The following is an 18,633-nucleotide window of genomic DNA, read 5'->3' as shown; positions in this document are numbered from 1 at the left end:
CACAAAGAAAATTGTCAGAGCTGTTTTTTTTCCTCTCCTCTTTAGTGTGCTAGTCTGCAATAGTTTTCCAAATAAATACTTCATTGTATGTGGACAAAAGTATGCACTTTCTAAAACAATGCCAAAAATCATGTTGTCTTTATCTTTATACTGAATTTCATGTGAGGAATTAGTAGGTTAGATGTTTGAATTGGTAATAGGTAAGACGTTTACATAATACAAAAATCAAAACAATATAAAATGGAATATTTTGAGTAGTCTTGGCTCTGCCTTTGTCCCTTTCTAGTCATTTCCCACCTCTGTTGACAGTTAATCACTTTAATAGTCTGTCATTCATCCTTTGTGTTTCTGTGTGTGAATACAAGCAGAGTTTTGTGCCTTGCTTTTTACTCCCCAATATCTTCTGGAGAGCTTTTTAGTTCATAAACAGAAAGCGTCCTTGTTTGTGTTTACTGTTGCTTTATACTTCATCACGTGGATGTCCTGTAGTTTATTCAACTGTCCCCTGTGGCTGGAGATTTGCATTGTTTCTAATCTGTTTGTTTTATTGAGATAATAATTTCCATATCATAAAATTCACCATTTTAAAGAGTAAAGTTCAGTGGTTTTTAGTGTGATTCCAAACTTTTGTTCTACAAATCATGATGTAATGAGTATCCTCGTGCATGTATTCTTCTGAACATGGTACAAGTATATTAGAAGGATAAATCAAAAGTAGGATCGCTGGCTCACATGGTAAATGCATTTGCGTTTTGAAAGGAGTTGACTGTTACCCTCTCTAAGGATCGTGTTGTTTGCCCTCCTGACAGCAGAGAGCAAAAGAGCCTGTTTCTCTTAGTCTTGCCCATAGTGACCTCGCTTTTCATAAAATAATCTTAATGTTTGATTTTTATAAAGCAGTTAAGAATTTTTAATTTTGATGTTTATGAGCTACCAGTTTAATTTACTATTGATATCTGATTGATTTCACTGATGTAAACATGGCCAAAACTTCTCTTTATGTTGTAAATATTGTTATTTAATAATTGATCTTGTCAGTTACTTGGTCAAATTGCAAGTAGTGAGTGTTGATGTTCAGAGCAGATTTTTATCTGTAGGGTCTTAAGTTGGGTGATTTTCTGGTCCCCATTCTCTGCTGTCGCGTAGACACAACATTGCTCACAGTATTAAAATGAAAATTCCTAGTGAAAGATCAGTTATATGCTGCTTGCTCTAGAGTAGGAAAAATCTTGTCAAATTTTATCCTTTTGATACAGCCTTATAAGTTACAATGTTTTATACCTGTCTGATGCTCAGTTCCGAAATGAACTAAGAAGTGGTGGTTGTTACAGAATTTAGCTGAAGCATTAATTATAAGCAGAGGTTCAGCCTACACTGGCACTTGTCGACCTATGGGACAGGCCTGTTGCTGTTTCATCTGATTTAGGTGGAGTATGTAATTACTTTTGGGAATCCATACTTTTGTGCTCCTCTTTATATGTAGATTAGCTTTATTGATGGACTCTCACGTAGAGATCTTAAGGTGGTGTTTGCAAGGTGGAGGCATTTCAAGGTTTGAGAAATGTGCATTTGAATTATTCAAGGCTTACCTTTTTTGGCATTTATAAATATTCTGGCACTTTGTGTCTATAAAAAAGACTAAGAATTGATAAAATATTTATAGGAAAATGGAGGCATTTCTGAGCTTGAAGTAAAAATTGAGGTATAGATTTTGATTAAATTTATGATGGAGTAGAGAAATGTATAAGTATGTGCATGGAAATATCATTGGTTCTTTCTATGGCCCAAATAATGGTTAATACTGAAAAACAGATAAATTGATTAACCAATAGTGAGTTATCCAAACTGGTTTGGCGATTATCTGTAATGGTGTGTGTTACATTAGTATTATAACTATAAATGTATCATAATTTAGGCCAGGCATGGTAGCTCACTTCTGTAATCCCAGCACTTTGGGAGGCCCAGGCAGGCAGATCATTTGAGCCCAGGAGTTTGAGACCAGCCTAGGGAACATACTGAGGCCTCATCTCTACAAAGAAAAGTAAAACAAAACTAGCCAGGCATGGTGGCATTGCACCTTTAGTCCCAGCTACTTGGGAGGCTGAGTTGGGAGAATCATCTGAGCCCAGGAAGTCAAGGCTGCAGTGAGCTGTGATTGGGCCACTACACTTCAGCCTGTGGGACAGAGTGAGACCCTGTCTCAAAAAAAAAAAAAAAAAAAAAAAAAAAAAAAAAAAAAAAATTCATAGTTGAACTGGTAAGTCAACCTTTTTGTTATAAATGAGAAAACACCTATAGTCAAAACAAAGACTTTGAGTAAATAAATATAATAGAATTATGTCTAAGAGTAGAATTCGGTTTTGTGTCTCTTAGGTCAATTGGTTGCTATACTTCTATTCCCTTTCTCTTTCCTCACTTTAGATAATGATACAAAAAAGGTCCAGAAAGAATTTGTGTTTTACCTAAAAGGACGTTTCCTTTGACTACTCTGATTGTGATGGGTTTGTGAGAGAAGGCTGCTATCCTGGGGTGGGAGAGGGTAGTACTTAGGGCCACCGCATCTGGTTGAGTAGGTTGTGCACTTTGTAAAGACAGTGGCCATTGGAGCAGGTGGAGCCTGAAATCCAGTTTGTGTTTACCAAGTCATATTCTTATGGAGTGGGACTATATTGGCCCAGAGCAAGGTGTACTATTATCTAATTTTTATAAATGTGACTTACTGGCTGACAGTAGCTTTGATGATGCATTTAATTGCATTTTTATTTGAAACCCAGTTGTTTCTGCTGTTTTTGCTTTCTTTCTTACAGATAATGTCTGTTGTATGTACATGTCTATGTGTCTGTGACTGTATGTGCACATTTATGCCATTTATGTGCCACGTACACACACAAACTCCGTATATTCTTGAATGTAAGGTCAGATATTCTTTGAAAAATAGCCCTCAGAAGGAAGCAGGTGCCCTATATGTATCTGATTTCTTATAAGATACTTTATAATATGAGATCCTCTTTCAGTTACTTTGTTTGAATAGCACAGTACTGTTTGGGGAAAACAGAGTCTCTGGAAACAGCCTCAGACAATGCTGGCTTTGAGTGCTTAAAAAGGCAGCTTCATGGAATTGGAAAAGAAAAGAAACAAAGATGTTTAACACAGATTTAGTAATTATTGTAGAGATGATAGATCACTCTAAGAAAGCAATACTGTAAGTGGATATGATCTCAAATAAATGTTTACAAGATGAATAACTATTCCACATATCCTGACATTATGCAGATAGATACTTGTGGCTTGGTTTGGTATTTCCAGTGATAGCACCATAAAAGGATTTACAAGCTACTGTGTCTCAAGCAGATTGTACAGACAGGCGTTTGCTCTGGAAAACTGTATTGGATGACTTGTAAGCTGGCTGTAGTGATGAAAAAGACCTGGATGTCAACAATACATGTGAAAAGTGAATCAAATTGCCTCATGAAATGTGAGAGTGAATAAAATTATTTCTAAATTTGTGCTTCATACCATGTGTAATTTAGTATGTATGTAAATTGACTGGGTGCCATGACTCATGCCTATAATCCCAGCACTGTAGGAGGCCAAGATGAGAGGATTGCTTGAGGTCAGAAATTTGAGACCAGCCTGCGCAACACAGCGAGACCTTGTCCCTACTAAAAATAAAAAAAAAATTATCCAAGGATGGTGGCACCCCTGTAGTCCCAGCTACTTGGGAGGATGAGACGGGAGGATCGCTTGAGCCCAGGAGTTTGATGTTATAGTGAGTTATGGTCACACCACTGTATTCCAGCCTGGGTGACAGAGCAAGACTCTGTCTCTAAAAGAAAAGAAAAAAAGAAAGATGTATGTAATTTAATTAATACATTTTATAATTGCGATTTGACTAATTTCTCTCTCTAAAAGATTATAAATTCAAAGTTGGCTAAAATTTGTTTGTATTTCTTATTTGAAAAATAAGAGAGTGTCTTCTTTCGGGTCATTGTATATTCACTTATATGTAATTATTATTGTTTTCAAACAGAAACTGAGGCTTCTTGAAGAGCTTGAAGACACTTGGCTTCCTTATCTGACTCCCAAAGATGATGAATTCTATCAGCAGGTAAGGTATTTTAATATTTTTCTCAATTTCAGTGATGTGTTCTGATCAACCTTATTTTACCTATGAGGAAGCTGGGCTAGAGAGGTTAAATGACAGGTGCAAAGGTCAAATTAGATCACCCATGACTCCTCATGGCCTACAGAGCATGTACATTTCTTCAGAGTCGGCTTTTTGTTATGAATTTAATGCTTTAGCATAGTGACTGTTTTTATTTCCTCGGACATTCCACACTTCCTTGCCTCTGCTCATGCTGTTTCTTCTGCATAGCTCCTCCTCCTTCCTTTTGCTCCTTATCCTGTTGCAGATGGCTAATTCTTCAAGAGTTCAGTTAAACATCACCTCCTTTGTGAACATTTTCCTAGCTTATGCTACCTACAAGTCAAGTTGATTGCACTCCTTGTAAATAACTCTGCATCACCTAGCACATGTGGTATTGCAATTACAGGATCCTGTGTCTGTCTCTCTGAATTAGACACCACTGTTTCAATTATAAATGACAAAAACCCAAATCAAACTCACTGTGGCAAAAAATAAGGGGAATTAGGCCGGGCGCGGTGGCTCAAGCCTGTAATCCCAGCACTTTGGGAGGCCGAGACGGGCGGATCATGAGGTCAGGAGATCGAGACCATCCTGGCTAACACGGTGAAACCCCATCTCTACTAAAAATTACAAAAAACTAGCCGGGCGAGGTGGCGGGTGCCTGTAGTCCCAGCTACTCGGGAGGCTGAGGCAGGAGAATGGCATGAACCCGGGAGGCGGAGCTTGCAGTGAGCCGAGATCCGGCCACTGCACTCCAGCCTGGGTGACAGAGCAAGACTCCGTCTCAAAAAAAAAAAAAAAAAAAAAAAAATAAGGGGAATTTATTGACTTGCCTTAGAAGTCTAGGAGTAGGTGGCTAAATCCAACTTTACAAAAGATGTCACCCAATCAGTTTCTTTCTGTTTTTCTTGGCTTAGCTTTCCTCATTGTGATCTCATGCACAGTAGGCTCTCATCTAAGAGCATAGCAAGACTCTGACAGCCCAAGGGGTATATGGTCTTTGGCATCTGGGATCTTAGAAAAAGGTAGGGAGTTCTTTTTCCCTGGTTCCATCAAATTCTCCAGGAAGTAATCCTGTTGGCCTGGTTGGAGTCATGTGCTTATCACTGAACTAGTCATCATGTTCAGGAGAGTCAAATGCTCCTGTTTGCCTGGCCTAGTTCTTGCACCTACTCTTGGAGTGGGGTTGGAGTGGGAGTACTCCCACCAAACTGCATGTACTATGTGAGTTAGACATGGGTGGCCTTCCCAAAGGAAAATCGGAGTCCTGTTTCCAAAGAAGAAGGGTAGGCCCTCTGGGCATGTAAAAATAATAAATTTTCACCTCTTCTTTCCTACTAGAATGTGAAGTCTTAAAGCGGAGGGTTACCATGAAAATCGGAATAGGAATTAGGTCACAGCATCTTTGTATCTCTAGCACCTGCATGTACATAGCTGACCATCAGTAACCAAGGAAGGAAGAGAGGAAAGAAGGACTTTATCCATCTAGAATCCAGGTCAATATGATTTCTGTGACTTCTAGCTCAGTATTATTCCTAGGCCACTGTCTCTTATCTCCATTCCCATTTGATTTACACCATCTTTCCTCTTCACTATCAGTCCTCTTATAGGTCTGTCTGGTTTTCCTCTTTGCCCCCCTTCATACTTGAAGCTGTAGTATTGTCTAACCAAGATGTAAATTGGAGCATGGCAACCCTCTGCTTCAAATCCCACATCATTGCCTGGCTCCTGCATTTTCAGCCTCATCTCCCCTGCTCCTACACCTTTTTATCCACACTGGATTTTTGTAGTACTTTAAATATGGTATGAGTTTCATCTTTGGGGCCTTCTTGCTACATCCTCTGCTGATGTACCTCCTTCTCTTTATCTGTCTCTTCTTTTTTTTGTTTATTTTTTGACGCAGGATCTCACTCTGTTGAGTGAGACTGGAATGCAGTGGTGAGATCTGGGCTCACTGCAACCTCTGCCCGCCAGGCCCATGCGATTCTCCCACCTCAGCCTCCCAAGTAGCTGAGACCACTGGTGCGTGCCACCATGCCTGGCTAATTTTTTGTATTTTTGTAGAGACAGGGTTTCACCATGCTGCCCAGGCTGGTCTTGAAATCTTGAGCTCAAGCGATTGGCACACCTTGGGCTCACAAAGTGCTGGGATTACAGGCATGAGCCACCATGCCTGGCCTGTCCTTTCTTTCCTTGGTGAACTTCTGTTTTACCTGTTAGTAATAGCTCATATGCCATCTCCTGTAGGAAGCTTCCCTGACACCTCTACAAGTTGTCTGTGCTTCCTCTCTTGTACTTAATACCTTTATCAGCACTTAATCTCACTTAATTGTTTTTTTTTTTTTTTGAGATAGTCTTGCTGTGTCGTATCCAGCCTGGAGTGCAGTGCCGCGATCTGAGCTCACTGCAGTCTCTGCCTCCTGGGTTCAAGCAAGTGCATCTGGCTAATTTTTGTATTTTTAGTAGAGACGTGGTTTCACCATGTTGACCAGGCTGGTCTCGAACTCCTGACCTCAAGTGATTTGGCGTCCCAAAGTGCTAGGATTACAGGCTTGAGCCATCACATCCAGCATTAATCTCACTTAACTGTAATGAATTTTTTTGTGTGCTGACTTCCCTTATCCTCTGTACTTCATTCAGTGCCTGGTACCTATCAGGTGCAGAAGGAGTTTGCTTAAATGCATGCATGCAATAGCTAATTTGGAAAACCAGTTATATATAATAATAATGAGTTTAGTATGATATGAATTTTGCTTCTACACACATAGACACCTCCCCAGGGAGTGGGCATCTGAAAAGATTTGACAGATGTGTACAGAAATGTCATACCGCATAGCGATAGAGTGGGTGTTCTCTTTTGAACTTTCCCAGTTTTCCAAATTTTCTGCAGTGAATGTATATTCTTTTGCAGTCATGCAAAAAATAATTTTTAAAAGTTCCCTTAAGACAGGTAAACCCACAAAAATGCAATTAGTTCTGAAATGCTTACTAATATTTTCATAGCTATAAGCCTTCTAGTACATGATTACATGCATTGTCAGAAAGCAACTGCTGAGCCATTTCAGCTTTTGTGGTGTGAAAATGGTACAGGAAGAATGAGATACAAAAGGTTATCAGCCCACTGTGCTCTGAACCAGCCATCCGCTAAGGGATAAAAGGAAACCCAAATGCAAACAGAACAACCATCAAGCCTTCTCTGTTATCTTTTCAAGGCCCACAACAAACCCTGATACCAATATCTAATCACTCTAAGTGCACCTTCTTGTTTTTCTTTTCTTTTATTTATTTATTTATTTTATTTTTTATTATTAGTATTATTTTTGAGACAGAGTCTCACTCTGTTGCCTAGGCTGGAGTGCAGTGGTGCGATATCAGCTCACTGCAACCTCTGCCACCCGGGTTCAAGCGATTCTCCTGCCTCAGCCTCCCGAGTAGCTGGGATTACAGACACCTGCTACCATGCCTGACTAATTTTTGTAATTTTAATAGAGATGGGGTTTCACCATGTTGGCCAGGCTGGTCTCGAATTCCTGACCTCAAGTCATCCACCCACCTCAGCCTCCCAAAGTGCTGGGATTACAGGTGTGAGCCACTGCGCCTGGCCAAAGTACACCTTCTAAGAAGGCTTAGTACTTCAGTAAAACTTTAGTAAAGGTAAACCTCTTCTCTTAAAAGATGAAATGAAAATACTTTTTAATGACATGAATAAATAGAAAGTTCAGACCTGACACTGGGTTCCTTAAACAGGCCCTCACCACAGGAATGCCAATCCAGCTGCCAGTCATAAACACAGGAGTCTGTGCAGCTTCCATTTTGGGTCTGTCGATTGACCCTTACAGCGTGCTAGGCTTTGTGCTACACGTTTTATGCATACTCTCACATGTAATCCTTACAACAGCCTCATTCATTCATTCCACAAATAGGTATTCAGCAACTACTCTTCTTCAGGCTTGAGGTACTTGAGGTAGGTATTATTTCTGTTGTAGAAATCAAGAGAGGAACCAGGCACAACTGCAAGTTCTACCTACTTGGGAGGCTGAGGAGGGAGGATCATTTGAACCCAGGAATTGGAGTCCAGCCTGCATGTCATAACAAGGCCCCCTCTCTAAAAAAGGAGGAAATCAGGAGAGACTAGTTATCCGAGTAGAAGAGCTGGAGTTCAGCCCATACTTGTCTTACTCTGAATGCCCATGCTCTTTCTGTTGTATTGTCCACCTCTTGGTCTACCGTGCTCCAATTCAAAACACCTTCAGAGAAGTTTTGCAGTTTCTTTTAATAAGACCATAGATAAAAGAAGCAAAACCAAACCACCAAAGGTCAAAGCAGAAAAGCAGAGAGAACCTCTGTTAGCTCATCATGGAATACAAGGAAGCAAGGACTTACATAGTCAGAAAACAGACTCTGGCTTCCAGAAATGTGAATGCAGCCCCTCTTATCCAAAGAAAATTAGACTCTCCTCAGTAACCCCCTTGCTTGCACTGATTGTGTGCTAGCTATGTGCTAGGTTGTTCGGCATTACATGTGTGGGCTCATTGAAATCTTGCTATACTCTTCTGAGACAGGTGTTACTAAAACCCTTTTAGAGATGAGGAAACCAAGGGACAGAGAGGTTTAAAAATTCGTTCAAGACTTATATGCAGGATATGTTGGGACTAGGATTTAAGCCTGGGCTGTTGGCTTTTGGGTCTCTACTCCTAAGTCATATACTGCTTCTCTCTACCCTTGTGTTTCTTCATCCTTCTGAGATGACTCTGCTCTTGTCTCAGTGGTTCCAGACCTCTGTCCCCATCCCAGCTCTCCCTCTGACCTCCAGCTCTCCACTTCCAACTGTCTATGGAGCGGCTCTACCTGAAAGTCTTCCAGCTACATCTAACTCAACATGATTCATATTCATTAAGTTACTTACTCCATTAAACACATGGATTTCACTCCCCGACTCTGTGCCAGGTAGTGTTTTAGGCATTGGAAATGAAGTTGTGAAAACTGACAAGAGATTCATGTCTTCTTTGAGCTTATTTCTTGTGGGGCAGGTGGTGTAGGAGCAAGCCATGTAGATACTTGTGGGAAGAATGTTCTGGGCCTACGGAACAGCAAAGCCTCTGAGGTATATTTGGCAGGAAAAGCACCCGAGGCCAACATATCTGGAACAGAGGGAGAGAGCTGGTGAGAGCAGGGGAGATAGTCAGAGAGAGAGAGAGAGGGGGGGGGCCCGGTTATATAGGAACTTATAGTTTGTAAGTTCTGTAAGAAGAACGTTGGTGGTTACTCTGAGATGAGGAGGCATGAGAGGGCTTGGAGCACAAGCATGACAGGATGTGACTTACATTTTAATAAGGATTCATTCAACAAGGCTTCTCCCATTCAGCCTCTTCTGTAATGGTATCCCCTAGTCCCATTCTTAAAATTAGAAAGCTCACCACCCTCAACTTCTACCCATTGCTTTCTTCCCTCATTTAGTCGCTGGGCCCCTGGTGGTTTTCTCTCTTTAGAATCTCTCAAATTGTTTTTTCTTTTTCCATCCCACAGACACTACCTCAACTATGTAGGCCACATTGATCACCTTCCGCCTCCGCAGTTTTAGCATCCTCCTGATTGGCGTTCCTCATGCCCTCCCCAGTGCCCTCAGAACTGACTTGTACCTCCTTGTTTTATAAATTTTGTTGAGTCTCCTTTCTTTCCAAGGTCAAGTTCAAATTCCTCAGCATATCCACCCTATAAGGCCATTGACTTTCTTGGTTTTTTGTTTGTTTGTTTGTTTTGTTTTTGTTTTTGAGATAGAGTCTTGCTCTGTCTCCCAGGCTGGAGTGCAGTGGTGCGATCTTGGCTCACTGCAACCTCTGTCTCCCGGGTTCAAGCGATTCTCCTGCCTCAGCCTCCCGAATAACTGGGACTACAGGTGCATGTCACCATGCCTGGCTAATTTTTGTATTTTTAGTAGAGATGGACATGGCGAGGCTGATCTCAAACTCCTGACCTCAAGTGATCTACCTGCCTCGGCCTCCCAAAGGGCTGGGATTACAGGTGTGAACCACCACACCTGGCTGCCATTGACTTTCTGACCCTAAACTAACCTCTCTGGTGTAATCTCATTCCATGGCCTAAAATGACACCCAACCATAAACTCTTGTCATAGGGAGTTCTTGGTTCCACCCTGACTCTGCTGTGCCCTCTTATCCTTCCTTGCCTTTGTGCCCACTAGTACTCTCTTCCCTTTTCTGTCTGGTAAGCATCTACTCTTAAAGACTTTACTTAAACACTACATATTCTGTGAAGGCTTCAGAAAATCCCTTTTGTTCTAAAATGTATGAAAAATGTGACGGCTTCTCACCACCTCTGCTGCTTACACCGTGGCCAAAACTGCCATCATCTCTGTTGCAACAGCCTCCTGACTGGTTCTGCCTCCTTCCCCCGGTCTAGTTGATTTTAACACGGCATCCGGAGTGTTCTTTTGAAAACATAAATCAGCTCATTACGCTTTCTTGCTCAAAGACCTTGAATAGCTTCCCATCAGCCCAGGACCTGACATGCACCCACAAAGCTCTACATGCTTGGGTTCCTAACTGCTTCCCTCACCTCATTTCCTGCTCCTGCCCACTCCCCACCGTCCTCACACTTTTATTCCTATTCTGGCACTTTACTCTTCCTGGAATAAACCAAGCTCACTCCTGCCCCAAGGCCTTTGCACTGAATGTTCCTTCAGCCTGGAACTGTCTTATCCCCCCAGGCATCTGCAGAGATTGTATCCTTATTTCTTGCTTTCTTCTGCTCTGATGTCACTGTATCTAGAGGCCTTCCGTCACCACCTTGTGTAAAATAGGCATACTTACCCCAGCACTCCGTATCCTACTTTCTTGGCTTTATTTTTCTCCATAGACTTATCATCATCTAAAATACCACATATTTTATGTATTTATATGCTTATTGTGTGGCTCAGCATACTAGAACATGAGCTTCTAGAGAGAAAATAGACGTTTTGCTCTCTTCCACGTTCTCAGCACCCAAGTGCTTTGCAAATAGTAAGTGCTCAATACATATGTATTCAGTACCTAAGGGTTTTCCAGCTTTTCCTTCCTAATTATTCTCCGCTCCCATAGCAGTATACTCACACTTCTATTGTAGTAGGTTCTTCTCTTTTCCTTTCCATTTCGGTCTATACTGTTCAATTATGAGATACTGTCAAATAGGACCTATCTTCTTTCAATCCTTCTATGTCTGACACTTTAGACAGTGCCTGGTACATAGCAAGTATTTGGGAAATGTTAAGTAAACAAAATGAAATGAAGTATTGAATGAATGAATGAATGAACGAGAATCTCTGTGTCATTTTGTAGCAAAGCACATGTTACCTCAAGTCTTGTGATAGCTGTGGCAGAGTCTGAACAGTGACTCCAGAAGTGTATCCCTTCTGGGGCTCTAGTTTGCATCATGCAGACAGAGTCTGGGTCAGACGAGTGTTTAGCCCATTAGTCATCGGACAGCTGCCAAGTTGCAAGCATTTTACAACAAAAATTGTATAGAAAATGAGTGATAGCGTGCAAATTGCTGAGTGCAAAATAGGGTTAGAAGCAATATCTATTAACAGCTAGATTAGAAATACGCTCCTCTAAAATCAGAATATTCTAGCACTTTTAAGTGAAGGGCATTTCCCAAGTCACTTGAAGATTTAAAATTTTTTTTCTCTCTACCCAAGGTTGAGTTCCACTGGGCTTCATTTAAGTGAGCCTCTGGTAAACTGGTATCTTACTCATTTAAAACCATGTCTGACTTCTCTGTCTGAGGAAATCTTTCAGAAGCATCTCTTGATATGGGAGGAAAAGGTAGAATTTTTATGTAATGGCTTAAAATAGACAGAAAATGAAGCCTGATCTCCAGAGAGCTTAGCTTTCCACATCTTTCAGCCATTGACAAAGGCCTGGCATGCTGGCATTTTATATCTAAAATACTTTTCCAAATACTTATTAAACTTTATAATCATCATTTATGCCACAGGATCATTTGTGGATCTCAAGAAATACAGTATGTGACCAGACAACTACTAATATAAATTTCATGACTCATTGGAAAAAACTCTAATGGGATTAAATGAAAAAAAGTCTAGCATATTTGAAAATCTGCCAACAGCTGTTCCAAATTATTTGTGATATCTGATGTTCTACATGTACCTGTCCAAAATGGAAAGTGAACTTATTTGTTTGACAGAATGAATTAATATTAAGTTACTTAACGTTCACTTATTCTCCAAAGTTACTTGTTCTTTTTTTTTTTTTAAAGAAAAATTGAACAAATGCTACGTAGTATGTTTATGTGTCAGGCACTAATTTAAATTACTTTATAAACAATAAAAGAGGGCATTTAGGTTGGGATTTTTTTTTCTCTTACATTTTCTTTGAGATAGTGACAAAATTAGCCAGTTATTATTATTTGTTTTCACTGTGGCACAGTGAAAATTCCTCAGTCTTGAACAACAGATTTAAATAGTACCAGAAGTTCTCTTGAAGATTTTTGACCATTTAGAGCCATCAGAAAGAATCTCTTGGCAAATATAAGAAATGTCATGAAAATTAAGAAGTTTTTTAGTGCAGCATCTTCGCTCTGATTTTTTTGATTAAAAATATTTTACACTTATTTTGGGAAATTTGAAAATAATATAGATGTCTAAAGAAGAAAATTAAAATAATGCTCAAGTACGTTACTCAGGGTTAACCACCATAAACTTTTGGCTATCTTTTTCTCCAAGTTTTTTTTTTTTTTTTTTCTGTGAGCCTTTACAGTAAGGTACTGTTTTTCTTTTAATGAAACTGGGATCCTCTTGTCTGACTATTTTGTTACTAACTTATTCTATGACTATAGTTTCCTACTGACTTTCAAGCAGTTAAGTTTGTTACTTTAATATTCCATCACGTGGTTGTACCATTTTCCCTTCTAATCCCTTCTTGGGCATTTCGGTGGTTTTCAGTTTTTAATTATTATCATTAACAGTGTGATGAATATTCTTATAATCTTGTGTGTTTAATAACTTCCTTATGACAGATTCCTAAAAGTAGAATAACTGCATGAAAAGACACGGGCATATTTAGGTTCTGAAAGATCTTGTCCAATTGGCCTTAAGCAACGTTGTAATAATTTGCATTCCTAATTGCTCACTATCAGAATATTGAATTTTGCCATTATCAACAATATGTATTACTATTATAAAATGTTTTAATGCAAATTTGATAGACAGTAACTAATTTAAGTATAATTTAATACAAATTATGTATTTTCCAACTTTGATACAGTTTATATTTTTTTATCTATCTATCTTTGAGATGGGGTCTCACTCTGTGGCCCAGGCTTAGGCTTACTGCAGCTTCCACCTCCTGGGCTCAAGCCATCCTTCCACCTCAGCCCCCCACGTAGCTGGAACCAGAAGTGCGTGTCACCACACCCGGATAATTTTTTTGTATTGTTAGTGGACAGGGGGTTTCACCTTGTTGCCCAGGCTAGTCTCGAGCTCCTGAACTCAAACAATACACCCGCCTGAGCCTCCCAAAGTGCTGGGATTACAGGTGTGAGCCACCGCGCCCAGGCAGTTAATTTTTTTATGTGCTAAGAGGCTTCTCTATTAATTTGCTTGTGAATGTGTGTGTGTGTGTGTGGATTTAAATTTTTAATGGTTCTGCATTAATGGTTCTACATTCCTGCCATATAGGTTGTACTTTTGTTTCCAGTTTGTTTGCCTTTTATTTTTATGAAACTTAATGTCTAACTCCTGAAGAGAAGTGAGTTCTCTTTTTGTGAAAGTGTTAAGCAGAAACCAGTTTGTCATTTATTGAGAGACAATGCATACTCATGGTTAAGAACTCATGCCCTGGAAGCCAGGGGTTGATGTCCAGGGGTTTTAAATTCCAGCTCCAATATTTGCCAGCTGTGTGACTTTGGGCAAATTAATGTCTTTGGTCAAATTAATGTCTCTATGTTTCAGTGGTCTCATCTATAAACTTGAGATAATAATGCTATGCATAGAGTTAAAATGAGCTAATGCTCACAAATAATTTACAATAGTACCTGGTACGTAGTAAGTGCTTAATAAATATTTTAGATAATAAGCAGTTAATAAAATGGTGTTGAGATTTAGGGTGAGAAAAAGTGGTCACAGAGTAATTCTGGTATATCAGGACCCACATTATTATTTTTTGTTTTTTATTAAAGATTGTTAGTAATTTGAGCTTGAACTTGAAAATCTTGACTGTAGAGTTTAATGACATTTGTTTTATTTGGTTTTCTGTTTTGGGCTAGGAAGATGTGACTCCTGTTTAGAAATAACCGCCAGGTAGTCCCCCAACAACTCCCCAAATGCTTACAAAGAAACACACCTTTGGAAATAATACAATTGTAACTATACATCAACATCTGTTTTTGCTTTGGTTTTGTTTTAGTGGCAGCTGAAATATCCTAAACTAATTCTCCGAGAAGCCAGCAGTGTATCTGAGGAGCTCCATAAAGAGGTTCAAGAAGCCTTTCTCACACTGCACAAGCATGGCTGCTTATTTCGGGACCTGGTTAGGATCCAAGGCAAAGATCTGCTCACTCCGGTATCTCGCATCCTCATTGGTAATCCAGGCTGTACCTACAAGTACCTGAACACCAGGCTCTTCACAGTCCCCTGGCCAGTGAAAGGGTCTAATATAAAATACCCCGAGGCTGAAATAGCCGCTGCTTGTGAGACCTTCCTCAAGCTCAATGACTACCTGCAGATAGAAACCATCCAGGCTTTGGAAGAACTTGCTGCCAAAGAGAAGGCTAATGAGGATGCTGTGCCATTGTGTATGTCTGCAGATTTCCCCAGGGTTGGGATGGGGTCATCCTACGATGGACAAGATGAAGTGGACATTAAGAGCAGAGCAGCATACAACGTAACTTTGCTGAATTTCATGGATCCTCAGAAAATGCCATACCTGAAAGAGGAACCTTATTTTGGCATGGGGAAAATGGCAGTGAGCTGGCATCATGATGAAAATCTGGTGGACAGGTCAGCGGTGGCAGTGTACAGTTATAGCTGTGAAGGTACGGTCTGCTCTGCGAAAAAGCAGCCCTGTATGTGATAATATGACCCGAGTTGTTTAGGCTCTGGAGATACACACATACACGAACATGTTTGCATGTGTGCTTGCGTGTGTACATGCACATGCTTGTGTGTGTATCATGTGTACTTTTTAGTCTTGTCACACCTGTATGTCTGCAGAATATGCCTCTTTCTCATCTAGCCATGCTAGCTGGCTCATCGTTATACTGTACTCAGAATATTTTTGCACGTAAGCACTCCTGTCATTTGTCTCTCGTGGGCCCAGGAGAGCAGCCTCTTGGTTTCATACAGCCAACTGTCTTTCTCTACAGCTCAGAGGAGATTGTACAGTTGCTATAATTAACTTGCTGATAAAGAGCTGGGAAAACAAAAATCTGTCAAATCTTTCCAAGTTCCCACAGGTGCACATTTCCAGACTTGCCAAAATATTTTATTATGGTTGACATCACTATCTTGATGGGTGTGATTTGTCAAATATGGACTTGTTCTTGGCTTCACACAGTTTGTAACTACTGTCCTTCCTTGCCAGAAGCAGTTGAGGTAGGTTTTGTAAGCAGACAGTCCTCCATTTTCAGGAAACTCCCTAGCCCTCTACCCAATTCTTCAGTTTTAGACCTTGTTGGGTGGCCGTGGTAGACTTGTTCTTGCATTTTCTGATATATAATCCCCTTGAAACAGAGATCATAGCCTACCTCTTAGTAGCCCACCCAAATTTCTCTTCTTCTATTATTGTTTCTGTGTGTTTATGGCCCTCATTGTTCCTTAGAATAGAATTACAAAAATGGTAGTTGAACAGATCGAGGAGAGCATGACCTCTGTTGGCTTTCTTTTGTGCCTGATTATTTGGCAAAGGGATACAAGACATAGTATTAGCTCTCCTGTCTGATTCACTGAAAGATGTTTGGAAAACCAGAATTCTGGATATCCCATCAGGGAATGATGGGAACTTTCAAGGCTCATTATTTTCTGACAACTCTAGTTATTTGACTGGATTTTTGTTTGTTATTGTTATTTGTTTTTTGTTTACTAAAATGACTGTTTTGGAAAAGAGATTTAAGAAAAAAAAGATCTTTAAAGTACTCTTTAAATTTCTTACAATTTCCCAGTCTCAAAAATTTCCTCAGAACTACTCATTTTTTTCTAACTTTACCTTGTGTCTTCAGTCTGAAACAAGGAACAAGTTTAGCGTTTGGAAGTTTCACCACTTTCTCTGGCATCTCAAATAATGATGCTGACCTAAGAAAATCGCTTGAAGGGATTTAATGCTGTCCTAATGGAAAGAACTGAGATCCTCTGATCTTTAATAAGGACTTGCCAGGGATTTAAGAACTATCACATCCAAGAACTCTGATGTGAACGAACAATGGAGTTAGTTTCTTTCTTAAGGAGACAACTCTCCAAACCTGAAGCAGTGGTATGTGATAGTACAAAGCTCCACAAAGATGTCTTTGTGCTCCCAATTACTCTCAGCCCTCCAGTTTAATGGTCCTATTGTACTCCCTTCGCGTGGGTGATCAAGTAGTTTTTGAAACCTAGAGTATCTTTCAGAAAGGAATTTAAATGTCGAATGAATAGTTTCTATGCTCAGGAGTAATTATGACTGATAAAGTATACAAATATAAATTACATATAAATATAGAAATGTTGGTACTTGCAGTTGTCACCGGAAAGAGACAACTGCAGACTTTGAATCTGTAAGAGCAGTGTAGAAACTCCTTTGTTCTCTTAACCTCAGAAATTCTCAGAACTCCATCTAATAATAATAGCAATACTGGCAATGCTCATTTGTTGAGCACCTACTATGTGCCACATGCTGTGATAAGCATTTTACATGCATTAACTCATTTTATCTTCCCAACAATTCAAAGAACAAAATAGCAATGAAGTACTATTGCTATCCTCATTTTACAGATGAGGAAACCGAGTCACAGAAGGTTGATTAACTTGTTCATGGTGATGTAGCAAGTAAGTAGCAGAGTTAGGATTTGAGCACAAATATCCAGACTTCAGAATCTGAACACCTAAGGCTATGTGCATTATGAGCAGGTGTTTCTTATCCCAGCAGTGTAGCTGTCTCAGGGATTTTATTTTATTTTTTTACTTTTTAAATTTTTTGAGACAGAGGCTTGCTCTATCTCCCAGGCCAGAGTGCGGTGGCACAATCTTGGCTCACTGCAACCTCCGCCTCCTGGTTCAATGGATTCTCCCGCCTCAGCCTCCCGAGTAACTGGGATGACAGGCGCGCACCACTATGCCCAGCTAATTTTTTGTAATTTTAGTAGAGATGGGGTTTCACCATGCTAGCCAGGCTGGTCTTGAATTCCTGACCTCGTGATCTGCACGCCTCGGTCTCCCAGAGTGCTGGGATTACAGGTGTGAGCCACTGCACCCGGCCAGGGACTTGGGTTTTTAAAATGTCCACCTCTGGAAAGGTTAAGGGGATGTTCCACTTGCTTTTTCTTGCAGGTCTTGGTGTCTTCCTTTCTCCAGTTTTACTTCTCACCCACATCTGCTGTAGCTTTCTCGCACATACTCTCAGATGATTGGAATGCATCAGATTATCTTATTCGATGAAACAACCTTTCTGTAGGTGTCTGGCTATGTGTCAGATGGTGTACAAAGCATGTGGCTCTGGGTCAGATGGTGTACAAAGCGTGTGCCTTGAAACTCTGTGGTGGGTGCATGTCTTCTAAGTGACAAGTGATATCTGTTTAATTTTCTGGTCTTATAATCCTTGGCAGAATGCCAGAACTATGGTAAAGGTGGACTTGAAGAGAATCATTTGGTTTAAAACCTTGGTTGAGGTTGAGAAGGGCTTAAGGAGGTCCACAGAGAGTGGACACTTCAGAGAATTGTATTTTTTTCTGTGTCCTTGAACTTGTTTGTCTAGACAGTATGGGAACTCCAAAGGTAAATCAATGGCTTTCTCACTTAGAGGTAATAGGTGAGGTTAGGGGGGCTCTTTTGATTATAATTATGAAATGATGAAACATTAGATCTGAAAGAGACTTTTGAAATCACTTGATTCTAGCCTCTCATTTTACAAATGAAAACACTGAGAAGGGAAGTGGCTTGGCCAAGGTCACATTGTTACTTAGTGACAAGAGCAGGGATTTAAGTTGGAAAGTGTTCCTTGCCACTGGAGAGGTTCACGTAAAATGCATTGGGAATTCAGATACAGAAGTGATTGCTTCCTGCTGAAATTAAATTCAATTGAAGCTTAAGATCTTTCAAGACTCTGCTCTCAATACCTTTTCCCAGGGAAATCTTCTTGTAGATTTATAATGAGCCAGTCATCCCTCTTTGGTTTATTTTCATGAGTAGAGGTCATTGAGAAGTAATTTGTATAGGATACGTGTAATTATATACTAAATTCATTGGCTTTCACATGCCGTTCTAGTTAATAGATATCTCCAGTAGG

The 18,633-nt window shown here is 40.1% G+C and overlaps 1 protein-coding gene across 6 annotated transcripts in view; it reads left to right on the top strand.

The window, feature by feature from the left end:
- The window catches only part of FTO (FTO alpha-ketoglutarate dependent dioxygenase), a 440,820-nt gene that overhangs the window by 102,706 nt on the left and 319,481 nt on the right, over positions 1–18,633 (top strand). For all 6 annotated transcript variants that reach the window (XM_031658246.1, XM_009196443.4, XM_003916875.4 and 3 more), the window contains exons 2-3: positions 4,031–4,108; positions 14,566–15,193. In XM_031658246.1, coding sequence (XP_031514106.1) covers positions 4,031–4,108; positions 14,566–15,193 — 706 coding nt within the window. The remainder of the gene's footprint in view (positions 1–4,030; positions 4,109–14,565; positions 15,194–18,633) is intronic.

Source organism: Papio anubis, chromosome 18, assembly GCF_008728515.1.
Source record: "Papio anubis isolate 15944 chromosome 18, Panubis1.0, whole genome shotgun sequence".
NCBI classification, from domain to species: domain Eukaryota; kingdom Metazoa; phylum Chordata; class Mammalia; order Primates; family Cercopithecidae; genus Papio; species Papio anubis.
Note: the sequence above shows the minus strand (reverse complement) of the source record. Positions and strands in the feature narration are given on the sequence as shown.